The sequence below is a fragment of the Humulus lupulus genome, chromosome 7 (assembly GCF_963169125.1).
Source record: "Humulus lupulus chromosome 7, drHumLupu1.1, whole genome shotgun sequence".
Classification (NCBI taxonomy): Eukaryota; Viridiplantae; Streptophyta; class Magnoliopsida; order Rosales; family Cannabaceae; genus Humulus; species Humulus lupulus.
In genome coordinates, this window is record NC_084799.1 from 183,699,556 (window position 1) to 183,716,264 (window position 16,709).

At 33.6% G+C, this 16,709-nt stretch overlaps 1 protein-coding gene across 3 annotated transcripts; it reads right to left on the reverse strand.

Annotated features, from left to right (window-relative positions):
* Window positions 1-645: 645 nt before the first annotated feature.
* LOC133788915 (serine/threonine-protein kinase Nek5) lies at window positions 646-9,396 on the reverse strand. Of its 3 annotated transcripts, XM_062226572.1 has the most exons (15): window positions 9,028-9,396; window positions 8,823-8,953; window positions 8,655-8,721; window positions 8,428-8,493; window positions 8,292-8,338; window positions 8,141-8,186; window positions 7,946-8,026; window positions 7,813-7,855; window positions 7,667-7,716; window positions 6,959-7,040; window positions 6,834-6,883; window positions 6,497-6,570; window positions 3,273-3,324; window positions 2,532-3,182; window positions 646-2,448 (listed from the first exon to the last, which is right to left on the reverse strand). In XM_062226572.1, the coding sequence occupies exons 2-15, from the start codon at window positions 8,918-8,920 to the stop codon at window positions 949-951; spliced, it is 2,907 nt and encodes a 968-aa protein (XP_062082556.1). In that variant the 5' UTR covers window positions 8,921-8,953; window positions 9,028-9,396; the 3' UTR covers window positions 646-948. The 3 variants fall into 3 exon arrangements, with proteins under 3 accessions (XP_062082556.1, XP_062082555.1, XP_062082557.1); XM_062226571.1 differs by having other exon boundaries at window positions 8,823-9,396; XM_062226573.1 differs by lacking the exons at window positions 8,823-8,953; window positions 9,028-9,396 and having other exon boundaries at window positions 8,428-8,497.
* Window positions 9,397-16,709: the final 7,313 nt, after the last annotated feature.

Below are 16,709 nucleotides of genomic sequence, written 5' to 3' on the forward strand. Positions count from 1 at the left end.
TGCATTTAAAGTCTACCACTAAGGACACATCATTCCTTTCTATAGATACAGTTAGATTTTGGCAATCCTCCTTTTGTCTATTGGATTGGTTTAAGGTCCCTGGCAAACACGTGTTTAGGTAGCTTCTTCGACCAGTGTAAAACCAGTGGGGGACTAGCTGCACATTTTTCCTTCATTAATCTTATCTTATCATATCTCTCCCAAGTCAAACATTTCCCATAAAAATGTCAAAATAGAACTCGCTAAGCAATCCGTAGTGGATTTTTCAAAAAATGCGTAAGTGATTATATTAGGAATCAAATGCTATTTTGCTATTTACTTTCAAAATTTACAATGTTCCTAGTTCCTACTAAAATTCTCAAGAAGAATTCAAAGTAACATTTATCGTTGCTTTTATTTATGGCGATCCCTGTTAAAATACTAATTTAGAAAGTTAGTTTATACACATCAAAATACTAGTTGTTGTTATTATTATTATTATTATTTGACAATGTTTTCCTTTCAGCTTCTTGTGTATGAATAAAATTATTTCGACATGCTAAAGCAACAAATCTGGGAAAAGAACTCCTGAATTATGAAGTGAAGTTCAATGCTACAACTGGTTTCACTTTTTTGTTTCTCAGTTATTAATGTGAACTTTTGAGAAAGAAAATTGTCTTTTCATTGATCAACAATTGAATCACAATACGTACAATGACTAGAAGTGCTAGTAAATCCATACAATTGACTGAACAATAATGCTATTATTTTGTATGGTCACTATGTACAACAGCAAAATGCATTTAAAGAATTACATGTAACTAACAAGAAAGCATAGTACATTGTTCTATTTCAATTCAAATTAATTTGAATATGCAATAGGTGTGACCAACAAGAAAAAAAGCCCGAGAATAACTAGAGCAGTTCAAGTAATGTCAACAAAGCATAGCTTACCTAGGATTTGAAACTTCACAAACTCCGCCCACTATCATCAATCATCATTCCTTTGAGACTCTTTGCTAACCAGATTGCGGTCTCTCTTGGTGAGACTTTGTCTTTCCCAAAAGGCCTCAGAACAATGGCGAGCTCCTCTAATCTGTTTTGCTGCAGCAGATCTGCCGACAATTCTAATAGACCTTCAAGTGCATCTGCCCTCTGCCTGAAAGACTTAACATCCAAAATTTCCTTTGCTGGAGTTTCTTCTTCATTCACAGGAGAGCTGACTCTGGTTGACTCGGAGGATTCGGTCTTGGGAATTGAAGGAATGAAAGGGTTTCTAACTTCTATCTCTTTTGAAGTTGGGTGATCAGAAATATTTGACTTCACACTCTGAGATTCAGAGGTACTTGGTGATTTGAGAATCACAGGAGCAGTTGTGGTTTTCATCTCCAATTCATCCCTCACAACATTTATTAGCTTACCAACATCTAGACTTTGAACCCCCATCTCCACAGATTCCATTACCGGCTGCTCACTCCCAACACGATAACTACTATGGCGTATAACATGAATGATATCATCAAAAACTGAAGGAAGATGTGTAGCCACTTGGTTGTCAATTCGTGCGTTTTGAATGACAGTTCCTGTATTCAGCTGCAATCCTTGTTGGCTTGAAGAACTGTGAGGAGTAATGCAAGTGGTAGCTTCTGCTATTGAGGATAGAAGTTCCCTGACAGTGAACTTGTCATCGCCACTAGAGACAGATGTCAGATTTGACTGTGTCAATACATCAGGCCTGCTACTAGGCCCGCATACAGAGGCATCGTCCTTACAATTAAATCTTTCTTCAGAACTTGGTATAGGGGGATCAAGAGTTGCAGTGGAACTCACCAGTTCATTCCTAGTACTTGTACCCTGAAGATGAATAACATCCTGAGAGGTTTCAACAGAGCAGACTACAGACTTATTTTCAAGTCCATGGTTCTCGTTACGCATGATTCCAGGTGTGGCAGAAGGCAATTGAGTAGAAGCTGAGCGGCACAATAGATGGGATTCAGTACTGCCATTGGCAACAGCGTCGTGTTCAGGAGGTATTTTGTCTGTCATGTCAATAAAAGGAGTTGTAGCATCATCATATAGCTCAAATCCTTGAATAGATATCGAAGATGAAATAGAGTTGCTGCTATCCGTTTGCATTCCTTTGGAACCTCTTTCTTGAGTTCTTTGAGGCTCTGGTAGGACCTTTCTAGAAACATTAGTGAGGCAACCATTGGGCACTTGACAAGGAGTCTTCACAGCTTCCTCCGGTATCTCACCTGTATCTAAAGTAACAGCATTGCCCACCTCATTTGGAGCATCAAAATCAATTTGCTTCATCCGTCCAGGAAAAGTGCAGCGTCTAACTAGAGATGGAGGCGTTCTTAGCCTAGGCTTAGCTTGAAGTCCATCTTCCCCGACATGCTTTGCGGGAGTAAGTGTTACTCCATCATATTTGGGTTTAGATTTTGGAGAGGAGTCAAATATAGGCAACTGCAAAGACAAATAACAATATATAGGGATCAGCTCAATTCACATGAAAAAACAAGGATTTTTTGGTAGAACCTTAATATTACCAAATGCTTTAAAGGATGTGAGCTCTGAATGCGCTTTGCAGAATCTGAAGCTGCCTTTGAAGGAGCAACAGGTGGTGTGTCATGAGATGATTTTAAACCAGGAATAACAGTGCTAAGCTTGGGAATTTTAGATGATGTTTCAGTGTTAATTTTTGGGGTGGGCATACTGCTTGGCTTTGCGCGATTGCTTCTCATTGGAGAACTTTCCCGAACTTTTCCTTCTTTTAGAGCCATCATTATATTTTTTATAGTTTTTGGTTGCTTTGATTCAATATTGGATCTCTGTTCATAATTAAAAGGTTTCTTAACATCTTTTTCATCCATCTTGCCAGTACAATGATTTGGTCCATGCCCATCTCCAGTAGGTAAGAGCTGCTCTATGACATCTTCATCATCAAGGGAAACCAAATCTGTCTCAGTACCTTTGCTACCACAATTTGGCACCACTGCTGGAACATTTTTGTCACTTGAAAGCAGACTATCCTTGTCGCTGCTTGAACTATTACTATTTTGGCTTTCAGCCATATTTTTTCGAGAATCGTGAGGTGTAGATATAGGCTTCTGTGGGGAAAAAGCTGAAGGCAGACTAAATGACGGACGGCATTGATCAACATAAGGCTGCAAATAAGGGTGCTTCAAAATTTCGGATGCCTGAACATATTGCAAATACAAATTGTTAGGATGAAATCCTAGAGTGAATATCCCCAAATTTCAGGAAGGCTTAAGGAAAAAAAAATTTACACTTGGCCGATGTTCAGGATTCTTCCTCAGCATGCCCTTGATAAGTGTTTTCCTGAATGTATCATTAAAACACATTATACGCAATCACAATGGCATTCATTATTTGATAGCATGTGATCAAGCAACCATATGAGCATAAAAAAAATTGCAATATTCAAGAACCCTTACTCAAGAAAATATTTTTTCATAAGCTAGCTTGATAGAAGGGAATGGAAAACTATGTATGCAAGTTTCGAGTCCAAAAGGATGGCAGATGCTACATTAGCGATTAATCAGCTATCGAGCTGTGTACTTTTAAGGGTATCGTACGGCCTAAATTATTAAGTTGCCAAGTTGGCATAAAAAATAATTGAAATAGACTTCATTTTGTTGGTTTCAAGACTGTTCCGTTGAGCTTATTTTGGGATCTTTGTATAGGTAATTGTTGGGTTAATATGTATTTCGCAATAATTGATGCAGTTTGAAAAAAAATAGCCTTTTAAGGTGAAAGCATTATGCAGAACTTTAAAGGACTTCTAAACTGACAGCATACACAATTTCTCCATGACTGATTTTTAACTGACCCATGGATTTACTAATTAGTTAAATATCTAGATGTGATTTATTAGTTAACAATAAAATTCAAACAAAAAGGAAGTAAAGTAAAGCAAAGCAAAGGTAAATAGAGGGAATCTTAAATGTTTGGGTGAGGAGGTTGTATTGGACTTGAATTGCTGTGGTCATGTTCAGTTCATTGTGAAATTTCAATTAGAATTTTATATTGACAAGATTCATGTTGACATGAAATATATACACTGCTGCTATGGAACTCCACATTATTAAAATCTTTTGTTTCTTGCAATTTTTTCTTTTCATCATGGATGTTTCAAGCACAAAAACATTTGCCAAACAAGTTTTGATCAAATAGATTTGGAGTCATACCTAAAAAAAGAAAAAAAGAAAGAAAAGAGCAATGACTTGATTGTGACATCTACAAGAAAAGAAAGGGATGAATAAGTTAGCTTGCAGATTTACATTTGTATGTGATAGACCTCCTTTGTCCCGTTTACCTATGTAATACACGTGGGTTGATTAGAGTAGGGATGCGCTATTGGAGTAATCTATAAGAAAGTCATATCGAAGTAAGAGAGGAAGAACTCTTCTATTAACTGAAATTCTAAGGCTCAACCTCAATTGATCAATAAAGTAAATCGTTATTCATTTCTTAGAAATAGTTCACTTAGTACCTTATCAACTAGTATCAAAGCACTCTTACGGGAAGATGGTCAGCAAGAAGATGGAAGGAAGAATGAATCTGGTGAACAATAGGTCATCCATATGAATTTACAGAAACTTTCAGCACAAAAAAGCACTCAGAGACTATGCAAGAGAGTTTGGCCAAGTCCAAGGGTTGGGCACTGATGAACCAAATGCGAAGGTGATGCAATGCAACAACCATCGGCCATGCCAATGGGCAACAAGGTTCGAAAAGGAAAGAAAAGAAAGAAAAAAGCCAAGTGAATATTGTCTTGATGTGAGACTGATGGAACGAGTGGGTTTAGAAAAATTCATGTAGGTTGCTCAAAAATTGGAAGATCACAATCTTATGTGGTGGCAAACACGACTCGGAAAGGAAAAGGGGGCGCAATATTTCACAGCTGAAATCAGCATGAATTCTAAGCAACCATAGAATTTTTCATAGGTGATGTGAAGTTAGGGATAGCCAAAAAGATTGACCACTCAGCATAAGGATATTTCTTTTTGAAAACTTTAGGCTTTAGAATCTCAAGTCAAGAAAGAAGAAGGATTATGCTGAAGAGAAGTTTATAATTGCGAATAGATGCAGAACTGCAGGTTTTGGTTGTGAATGATGAGGTGTAATTGAAACACAACGTGACTGCAAAGAATCAATGGGTGTACTTGGCTTCAAACATGGGAGAGAAGGTTGAATTCTCAATTAATTCAGTAATGGGGTTATGAATCCCTAAAATGTTGAAGTTAACAAGTCGTATTAACAAGCAAGTAGTGGTTCTCATTAATTGCGAGGTTACACACAACTTTATCTCAGAACTATGGATAACTAAAGTTGGCATTCCTTTGAGTGCTACTAGTAGTTGATTGGAATGAGCTTATTGACGAAAGAAGCTGCATTTGTAAAGGAGTTTCTTAAAAATCTGATTTTAAGAATACAATCGTTGGCTCATTGAGCAATATGCAAGTTAATAATCATTAACAATTAAGTTCAAGGTTGGAGAGGAGTTGTTAACACTTCAAGAGGATCCTGAACACAAACCCATTTTCATTAATTATATGGCATTGAAGAAGGTAACCGGTTAATGTCCTATTAGTATGATTGTTGAGCTTCTAGATGAATTACACAGGGCTCCGACTTTTTTCAAAAATGGGATCTTAAAGTCAAGTAACAATCAAATTTGGATCTAAAGTAAGATATATCATTTGATACCGTTTAGCTCCTGTTTCCAGCTTTAGGACAAGGTTGCTTCATGAGAAGGGGTATTAATAAGCATCCTGTCTGGTTTACCAATGTTAGGAGAAAAGACAGAAACTATGCGTGCATTGTTCTGTTTTTTTGTTAATTGTAGGTGGTTAGTTGGTTTTGTGGTCTTTTTTAGCTGAGGTGGCAGGTTGGTAAAGATATGAGAGTTGGTTAAGAGTAGGAGGGGGGCTATTCCTTAAGAGAGTCAGATAGAATTGGTAAAGGGAGGCCACTCTCACACATCTGGAAAAAAACTGTAATTCTAGAGTTCAATCTCAAAATTGATCCCAATTTATCAATAAGGAAATCTAAATTCATTTTCATAGAAATAGTTCACCTAGTACCTTATCAGTATGTTCAACAGTATTCTAGGTATTTAAGTAGTTTAAATTTTAGAATTATTCCAAAGTCAACAGATGCTGTTCAAATAACCATACATCAGAAAATGAACAAAGTGATAAGTAGTAATAGTCCACATGCATGAAAACAAACACACCTCCATGTAACTATTGAGCATGTACATCTGCATGTCTTCTATGTCAAGATACAGGGAGCACAGCTATGCAAAGAAATAGCAGGTCAAACCAAAGGCCACCAACTGGGAGTAACCAAGCCAATGGCTCTTTCTTTTTATATTTTATTTATTTCTTTCTAAACTTTTGCTAGAATGACGGTGAAAATGTAATTAACTTATTGTATAATCATCAAATATAAAAACACAATAAGCTTAATAATAGGCAATACTTACAAGGATGGGGAATAACAGGATGGCAAAGGACCAATAGAGGAGCGGTTTATCTTGCTTATCAATCCCGCCATATCCTGATAGTAATCAATGGCAATGTTAGATATAGCATAAAATAACTTGAGAAACATTTGTAGTGGCGATTTCAAAAAATGATCTTAGAAAGAGGTAGCGCATTATGCAACTTTATTTAACTGACACTCCAACTTAAGACAGAACGGTTCCGACGTTTCATTATGAGATGCACTTTCAAAAAATAAAATGTTGTTAAAAATTAAAAATTAAACTGCACATGCCTTTTTAGCAGACAAATATAAACAATAATCAATAAGAAACTTACAAATGCTTTAAAAGCAGGACGATAAGCAGACATCTCATACATACAGCACCCTGGTCAGAAGAGAACAATATTAGCCAAATACAAAATTGCAGGTCTAACACATACACATTACACAAGGCTCATACCTAAAGACCAAATGTCGGATTTAAAGCCATAAGGAATATCAGCAAGCAATTCGGGACACATGTAATTTGGAGTTCCAACCACCTGTTCAGAGAGTAAAACCAAGTATTTAGTTCCATGTACAACTATCAACAAAGTGACACTAAAGTTTCCATAAACTAAAAAACCAAAATAGATTTATTTTAAATTCAAAATGGCCCAAGAAGCATTCGATCTGAATTTGAGATTCATGGTAATCAAAAAGCATCAACTATTAAGGTTTAAAATTATTAATAAATACACATAACTTTTACGCATATAGGGAAAAAATGTTGTATTTGGCACACAATTATGAATATAACCCCAGCAAGCACATTATTTATATCAAGGCGACAGAAAAATTGTCCAGAACTATATTTGCGGAACATTTGAATAAATTGCAAGATTAACTAGAATTCAAAAACCAACAAAGTGAGAAGTTTAATAAAGCAAGGGAAAAAAAATGAAAAGACCTACACTTCTGTTAAATTTTATCGTTCTATTCTCTATATTCTAAAAGAGTCCCCTAACTCGATCTTAACTTTGAAACTTAATTATCCATACCTGAAAGCCCTCCCTTAAAAATATCTAGACATAAAAAAATAATAATAAATAAAAACAAGCATGAGCTCTATCAGGTCTTGAAAAGTTTTAAAAATAAATTCCATGAAAAATGTAAAAACAGTACATACCGAGGAAGCCAAGTCATCTGCCTTCAAGGTCTTAGCTAGTCCAAAGTCACCTGTATACAAACAAAAGAAGAAACAAAAAACAGTGGTAAAGACATAGCCCAATAGTTCCCAAAATCATTGTTCAATCTATTTGAACTTGAACTTACCAAGACGAACATCCTGATCCTTTGTGAGAAAGATATTGGAACACTGCAAAACAATACAACACAAGTTGTTTACAAAAGCTGAAATATGATCAAACAAATGAATAAAACAAATAGAAATGTGAAAGAGATGTACTTTTAAGTCACGATGTAGAACATAATTCGAATGCAAGTACTCAACCGCCAGAAGTAGCTGCGTGAACCACTTGCAGATTTTCTGCACAATATTCAGACCATATGCCAGATACATCAATGGTCAATGTAATAATAACATGTAATGTACACCATATATACATCTATGTACATAAAACATAAACAGAGATAAGACTACCTCCTCAGGAAAATAAACCCCATTCGATTTTTTCATCAGTTCAGCCCTACAAAATGTTCATAAAACAGCAGTGTGAGAAAATGTAAGAATTACAAACTATAAAAGTGCAACTTCATATCAGGTAGCGTTTGTAGTTCTTATCAAAACTCACATGTCCCCGCCCTCACAGTATCCGGTGACGATGCAAACATAGCAACCCTACATTACAAATTCATAACTCATCAAAAACTATGCAACCCAAACTTATGTTTTTGACACCTGCATTAAGAAATTAAGAAGTTCCTAACCTTCTCAACCCAAGCTTCCTTAAATTCGACAATATAAGGGTGCTGAATTCGGGCAATAAGAGCCATCTGTCTTTCCAAATTACCAACATACACATAAGGAATTAAAAGAATATCATACACAGTTATACCATAACTATATATATATATACATGTCTATCTATATGAAAATCAGTTAACAAAAAATAATAAATAAGAAACGAATCAGATTATTTTAATGGAAAAGCTACCTCTTGGTGAGCTGATCGCCGGCATCGTTCAGTTTGGCGAGCGAGCCTGATCTTCTTCAATACATACCTGAAATGCATAAACTCTTATGAGACCAAACTTCAACATTACACTAATTTACTAACAAATACACTTATTTTCGTACATATAATACACACACACACACTTACTTTTTCTTCTCGGCCTTGTGATTGACAAGAATGGCGGCCCCAAAAGCACCGCGGCCGATCTGCTCCATGATCTCATACTGATCCATCCGAGACTCCATACCTATCCGGATCCACTTCCGCAATCACTGCTCCTAAAGTAAAACCCAGAATGTATAAATATACACACACACACAAGTATATTTCCGTATATGGGCGAAGGTCAAACCATTTCCAAGTCTCAAGCTCAAATAACAGACTTCAGTCTTTGATTTTACGATCCAAACGAAAAAATATCTCTCTTAAAATGAACATCAAATGGTTTGATTTGGATTCATTTCCTTACTCTCCGTCTCTCTCTCTCACTCTTTCTCTTTCTTCTTTTCTTCTCAGGAACAATGACAATGACAAACGACATCAATAATAATAGCAAATAATAATGAAGTTGATTAATAAATTAATAAATACAGAAATAAAAAAACATATATTTTATTATGTTCCGTCTCCGATATAAATTAAATGTGTAGAACTGTACTACTACTCGTGATAGTGATTCAGTTTCCCTAATAAGTGAGAGGAATATGGTTAGTAGTTAAACTGAATCATAAATTTTAAAAATAAAAATAAATGATACACAAAAAGGTTTCTTTTTTTAGCTTTGTTGTCTTCTATTATTATTTTTCTTTTTCTCTCTCCCATTATAATTTTTTTTTATTTTTTAAAAAATGATTGATAATTTTGGGTGAAGAAGAAGAAGAAAGAAGCTTATGGGTATGTTAGGTTCTACGCCGACACGAGTAGCTGGTCATTGTATTTTTATTTTTGGGTCTTAGTTGGTTTATTTGCCATATGAATGGTGAAATATTATTGGCATTACTTATTTAGGGTATGTTTGGTGAGTACTTCTATTTAATCGGATTGAGATTTTTACACGTACCATGTGACTAGTGGAGCCATTCTACCCAACTTGCCAGGTAAGCTTTTTTTTTAAAAAAAAAAGAAAAAAATATATAATATATTTCTTCTTAGTTTTCTTTTCTTCATCTACTAAAAATAAATCTAATTTAATTCATCGCCATAGAGACCAGAGAGCAATAATTCTTACCGATTTTTTTTTCTTTATTATTATTTTTTTCTAGAAGTACAATGTAAATTTTTTCTGTCTGAAAACAAAAAAGATAGAGTGAATGTTCTTTGTTCCAAAAATATCTTATAGAAGGCAACGTACACCGATTCGAAGCTTAGGACACATTATAAATTTTACACATACATATGTGTCATATTGTTAAACTAACAATATTAAGGATAGGACAACATTATTTTTATAGGTACCTAAAAAGTATATATAAAAAAATATATGTTCCTAAAATTATTGTATGGTCAATATAGTGTGATTATTGATTTGATTTGATACCTTAAGACCCGTTTGGTAAAGAGTGTAATGTATTAGATTTATGAGTATAATAATGTTTTAATGTAAGATAGAACTAGACCTAAAATAAAATAATTTATTGTAATTTTATAAATAAATAATTAAAACATCAAAAATAAAAACAGTAATTTTTAAATATATATTTAAAAAATCATAATATTAACATTTTGAACTTATAATTACTATTTTGAAATTTATATATATCATATAATGAAAAGAAGAATAAAAATTACTAAATAAAAAAGTATCTTCACTATGTTGGAAGACTAGACGCTTAGAGCATCTTTAACGAGGGTGGCCAAAGAAAGTGCTCATATTGAGATGGCTGCCAAAGTCAACAAAAGATGGTATATTCAATTTAAAATTTTGGCAATGTTGCCCACTGGTGGCAACGTTGCCTTCTTTTTCTTTTGTTAATTTTAATAAACAATTATATTAATTAAATAAAATATTAAAATTTATATTTTTTCAAAATAGGCATTGTAGCCAACTATTTGAGCATTGGAGATGCTCTTATGTTTAGTCCATTGACATGCCGAACATGGGATGGAACAAAATTGTGAAAACATTCAACAATGAAATTTTAATTTTAAGGTTATTGTCAAAGAAATTTAACTATGCTAAGATCAATGTATTCTAACATATGGATACAGTATATGTTATAGTTACCCCACCAATCTTGCTTATTTCATTTCCTCCAATTTTCAAATCATTTCATATTGAAATTCACTTTCTTCCAAAAATGTCAATCTTTTTCCTTCAAAATACTATTGTGAGATCCTTTGACTCGTTGATTCTTCATTCTTGAATTCCTTTCAAAACATTGGATTTTGTTCACTTGATTAAATAGTGATCTTCCTCTTGAAGATAACTCACACTAAACACACCTTTCTTAATATTGAAAAGACTCTATAGAGCAAACTCACTCTAAGCCTCACAAAAACATAATAAAATCTTATTTTACAATGAATACAAGATGCAATTGTGAAGGGGTTATAGATGTAAAACTTCCCTTTAATCTCCTGACACAGAATTATGCAACTAAAGCTGATTACAAGCAGTTTGGATAATATGACACAATTTGTGCATAGATCACAACAAAACCAAATATATTTTACAATTTTGTCAGCTAACTCATAAATATCAAATACCCATAAACATGACTCGAGGATATCACGGGAAATGACTCAAGGATATTATTGACTACAATAATTCAATAGAAATTAATATTGTAGTCAATAATGTCTTTGAAATTTACACATCATATTCTTTATTCTAATTTTTAAGGAGAAAAATTACAAATGATAAGGACTTAGTAAGGAAAAAATCTCATGTAAAAAATTGAATATTTCATTAAGATATTAGATAGAAATGGAAGATGGAGGAGGGATGAATGAAAGGATTGGTAGGATGGGTAAAATCATCTTGTTTGGTAAAAGAGACTGTAGGAGGGAGAGAAGAAGTGGAAAGAATTACAATCTTTTTGGTCCACCATTAAGAATCATTCTATTAATGGAAGGGTTAAGACTTACTGTATTAGTTTAAAATGTTAGAATTGTCTGATGAATATTAAACATGCAAAAGAATTTGTATTTACCTATAGCTATTAATATTCATGCAATTTCCAAACTTTGTATGCTATCTTTTGTTGGTATATTTTCTAGGGGCCGAAGTAGGAGTGCACATTTTTTTTCATGGAAACAGGGACTCACACCTCTAATGGGGCGATGATTCTCCGTTCTCGAATGTTAAATGGGGCAGGCTAGGTTTGGTACTCCCCATTCCGACAGGGCCTCGTTTAAATTTAATTGATCTTTTAATATTTTTATATCTTTTTTATGTGTTATTGTAGTTTATTAGTATCTTTTTTAAGATTTTAAATTTTATTTGGGACAATATTTAGTATTTTAAATTATAAATTTTGTGTGATATTTTAATTTTTTATATAATTTACTATTTTCATTTTAAAATTTTAATTTTTTTAAAAAATAAATGAGTTCATCGTGGGGATTCTCTGCCCCAACAGGGACTCCTTGCCTTGCCCCCAACGAGGAATAAGCAAGGATGGGGGCAGGGACAAAAATTAAAATTATTAATGGAGATGGGAACGAGGGAGCACTACTCGACAATTCCCTGCCCCGTGGACCTCACTAGGTCAAAGAGAGTGAGTAAAGGGACCAAGTTTAATATACATATATATTTATTGATATGATTGGTTTAATCACTTAAGCTAAATACATGTGGAAGACAACTTAGAATTATCTTATGTTAGTTGGAACTATAGTCCAATCAATGGCAGCCTATAAATAGACAGCCACAAGGTCAATGCAAGACATGATTTTCATTCTGCAAGTTTATTGAGAGTTAGAACACTTAAGAGTTATAAGAAAGTGACTAGTGTGTGTGCTTTGAGAAGTGTTATCTTCTCTGTTTTTGAGTTGTGGTATATTGGAGCAAGACTCCATTGGTGTAATTTGTAATAACTTGAAAATACATACACCCGTTTTGCAGAGTTAAACCATTTCATAACATTTAAAAAGGTCTCAAAAATGCGGATAAAAAAATCTTTTATTGTAATGTGTGCACACACTAAAAATATTTACACAAAAGCTTTAAAAGTATTATAGCAAACCAACCATAGTTTAAGCAAAATCAAAAGACTCAGTTTGAAAATGCAGACTTCCCAAAGGTCGGGCCACATGTACACTTTCGCAGACAAACTCCAGCTCTCACTGCATCAACTTTTCTTTGCCCTTACCTATAACATGAGAAACTAGGTAAGCAAAAACACTTAGTAAGTCAATTTAACAACATAGAGTTGAAGCACAAAACAGGAACAATGACCTAGTCACTGTCTTCACAATTCATAGTTTACCATACATAGGGTTCTAGATAAATCTGGGCCCTAACCAAACATTTTCAAGAATGCATAAGCGTCCTGGCAGTATCGTAATACCTTAGGCAGAAACTGCGAAGCATAAAATCCTGCATAAAACATTCAAACTAGGAAAAAATCATAATGGTAACAGTAACTAATAATAAAATTACCCTCGAAGGCAATTCGGGAGTTGCCAAGTATCCATGAGCATCTTAGCTCAATTCATAGTGGAGACTCAAGTCTCAACACTGATATCTAGTTCAGAATTCCCTCTCGAGGGTAACCATCAGTTACTAAGGGGATTTATACTAATTTCAAACAAAGAACAGGGGTTGGTGGATCCACACTGGCTCATGGGGACCTCTAGGTTTACTTGGCATACTTACCTCCTAGCCAAGTGAAGCATAAACACCCCTAGGATTGTTCAGACTCCTAGGTTACTTGGTCTGTTTATCTCCTGGGTAATTCTCATGGTCGCGAACCGTAGAAAGATAACATATTATAATGGAGCATAAGCACCCCTAGGATCATGTCGACTCCTAGGTTACCTGGCTACTTATCTCCCTATCAATTCTCATGTGGAGCGTAAGCACCCCTACGATCATTCAGACTCCTATGTTACCTGGCAACTTACCTCAAGGTCAATTCTCATGTGGAGCGTAAGCACCCCTAGGATCATTCAGACTCCTAGGTTACCTGGCTACTTACCTCAAGGTCAATTCTCATGTGGAGCGTAAGTACCCCTAGAATCATTCAAACCCCTAGGTTTCCTGGCTACTTACCTCAAGGTCTCAGGCATAATCCGGACCACCGATATACAACATCTCGTGTGGAGCATAAGAACCCCCTAGAGACTGTCTCCCAGTGAGCCATCTCTCTCTAACTAGCGTATAAACCCTACTTCTAGCAAGCAATACACTAGTTAACTCATGTTGTAGATGCGTAAATCATAAACTGACTTACCAGTTGTCCTTAGCAGCGTACCAAAAACCTCCCTTCGAAAAGTCCCACTTCACTAGCCAACATTGTATACAGTGTATTCGAATTAATTATGGCATTATAGGAGATCACAATCTACTTGGGCATTAAGGTCATAACAAAATACATACCAAGGGTATTCTCGTCCTCACACGTTTTAAATCATAACGACACTTCAATTTTTTTGTGAAAACCTCCCTCTCAGGTCTAGTCATTAAAAATCAGTTCCTGCCAAATTTCTCGACTCGTACTCATTACCGAGCTTAGCAGGGAAAATATCATTTGAAAGCTTAAAGCTTTACCCAAACCTTACTCTTTCTTTGATTTTTCCAAAAATCCCACCTTTCAAGTAAAAACACATCAATCACAAACATTGATAATTTAAGTTGAAATAATTAGTTAAGAAATAATTTAAAAGAATTATTTAAATTAGGTTCAATTTATCTAAGTTAAAACTTGATTTTTATTGTGGAAATATTGGTTTATTCTTTTCTTTAAAAGTTAGGGTATTTGGGCCCTTAGAAATTTTTCTTAAAGAAAACTATTTAATAAATAAAGTATTACCCTTTAATATCTAATTAATCTTAATAATTATGTAGCGTGTTAAAGTAAGTTTTCCAATTACCAATATAAATTTATATCTTTTTTAGTTAAATACTTAGAAAAATCCTCATCTATTTCCCTAAGTATAAACTATAAAATTTCTAAGTAATGAGTAAATTAGTTTGAAAATTATAATTGGAAAACTATAGTTCCAAAAATTCTCAAACTTCACATAATAAAATATAGCTACACCTAGGTCTTGTTTGGTAACACTTAAAAAAATAATTTTTTATTTAATTAATTAAAAATTTGACAATTAAATAAAATAGTATTTGGCAACTCTATTTTTATTTATTATTATTAAAAAGTTAATTAAAATTCATTAAATTCCAAAAATAGAATTTTTTTCACTTTCAAAATCTTTTTAAACCATTTTCGACTTTTCGTTTCTTTTTCTCTTCTCTTCTTCAAATCAACACCTCATTTTATATTGTTAAACAAAAAATAAAAATAAAAGTTATCAAACGCATTTATTATTTTTTGTTTTTAAAAACAAAAAACAAAAATTGTTACCAAACATATTTTTATTTTTTAAAAATAAAGAAACAAAAATATAAATAATATTTCCATATTTGTATTAAAAAATTCAAAAATAAAAATTTTACCAAATACAACCCAAGAAATTCCTTGTTAAACTTCACACAAAATAATCTTTTTTACCTAGTGACATTTATCTTCAAAATTTTTACTTTAAGATTGTCTAGAAATAGGTCAAACTTTTTAGCAAAATTTGGGACTTTACAAAATCCATTTGGTTTATTAATTAGGTCCAAACATTCCTAGGGCCATAATAGGCTATGTAAATAACACTCACACCAAAAATCAAATCATTTGAGCCATTTTTACATGGTAAAACGGATTTTCAAAGTTGGTAGTTCATAAACTATGGTAAATTCCCAGAAATTTTGATCAAACTTTGGAAATTCATAACTCCTTGCCGTTTTAAAATTTTCCTTTGAAATTTTACCAATTGATTCTTCAATATTTAAAATATTTTCTCTCCAAAATTAGCCAAAAATTCAATTTTTTCTCACGGAAATAATTGTCCAATATCGGCCATTTACCTAATTTTTGAAAAGCAAAATCTCAGACTGCACACCAATTTTGCAAAAGCTATGTCTTGGTCAATTCAAAACCTTTTTGCTCGTTTTTACACATTATCAACATATAAACATCCTAAACTTCAACAAGAAATCAAGAAAATACATAACCATATTGATCCACAATTTGTTTAACCCACTAGAAGTGAGGTCCTAACCATTTTCTTACAAAATCAAGATTTTCACATATGGAACGTTGGATTCCATCAATAACAAACACGTAAATACTTATGCATATATAATCAGCCATAAATTTAACACCAACACAGTTCCAATGATCAATTAAAGCACAACTAACAATCAAGATATGACAGTTTGAACAAGAACTCAACAAAACTCATCAAAGGAACACATAGGAGGTGAACATACCTCTTGGAGTCTTTGGATTAAATTTTTGCACTCCCTTGCACTTTGAATCTCTCACTCAGCCTTTAATATATACATATACACTCCCAAAAAGCTAACAAGTCAGATTACATAACTATGTGAACTCAGCCAAGTGAATAACTAATCCAAGAACAAAACTTAAACAAAGATAATCTAGTGTATACCTTTGTGGAAACAACTTTGTGTGTGACCTCCTTAGCTCCAAACTAATACCCCAACACTTAGGATTGAGTTCAAGGTAGATGAAAGATGATAAATGAGGGACTTGTGAAGAAAATTCTCAAAGAGAATTTCCCTTAAGGCAGTCGGCCACAAGGCTGTTTTTTTTTTTTTTTTTTGCGAGAATTTTTTAGAGAAACTTAGTACTTAAGTTTTGTGTTTGTGGATAATGAAGACTCTAGATCATTCTATCTATTTATATGTGATAAAGAGTAACACTAAATTGACCATTTGACTATAATTCCGCCACTTCCCACTAAACACAATTCAAGCTAGATTGGTCTTTTAATTAATCTAACTTAAGTCTAGTAAAT

What these genes read in the sequence shown, in the direction of transcription:
- LOC133788915 (XM_062226572.1), bottom strand. Translation starts at nt 8,920, where the DNA reads ATGGAGTCTCGGATGGATCAGTATGAGATCATGGAGCAGATCGGCCGC. An exon ending in GTCCTGCTTTTAAAGCATTT is followed by an intron (nt 6,571 to 6,833) that starts GTAAGTTTCTTA and finishes GATTACTATCAG; the next exon opens with GATATGGCGGGATTGATAAG. An exon ending in CACATCCTTTAAAGCATTTG is followed by an intron (nt 2,449 to 2,531) that starts GTAATATTAAGG and finishes TTGTCTTTGCAG; the next exon opens with TTGCCTATATTTGACTCCTC.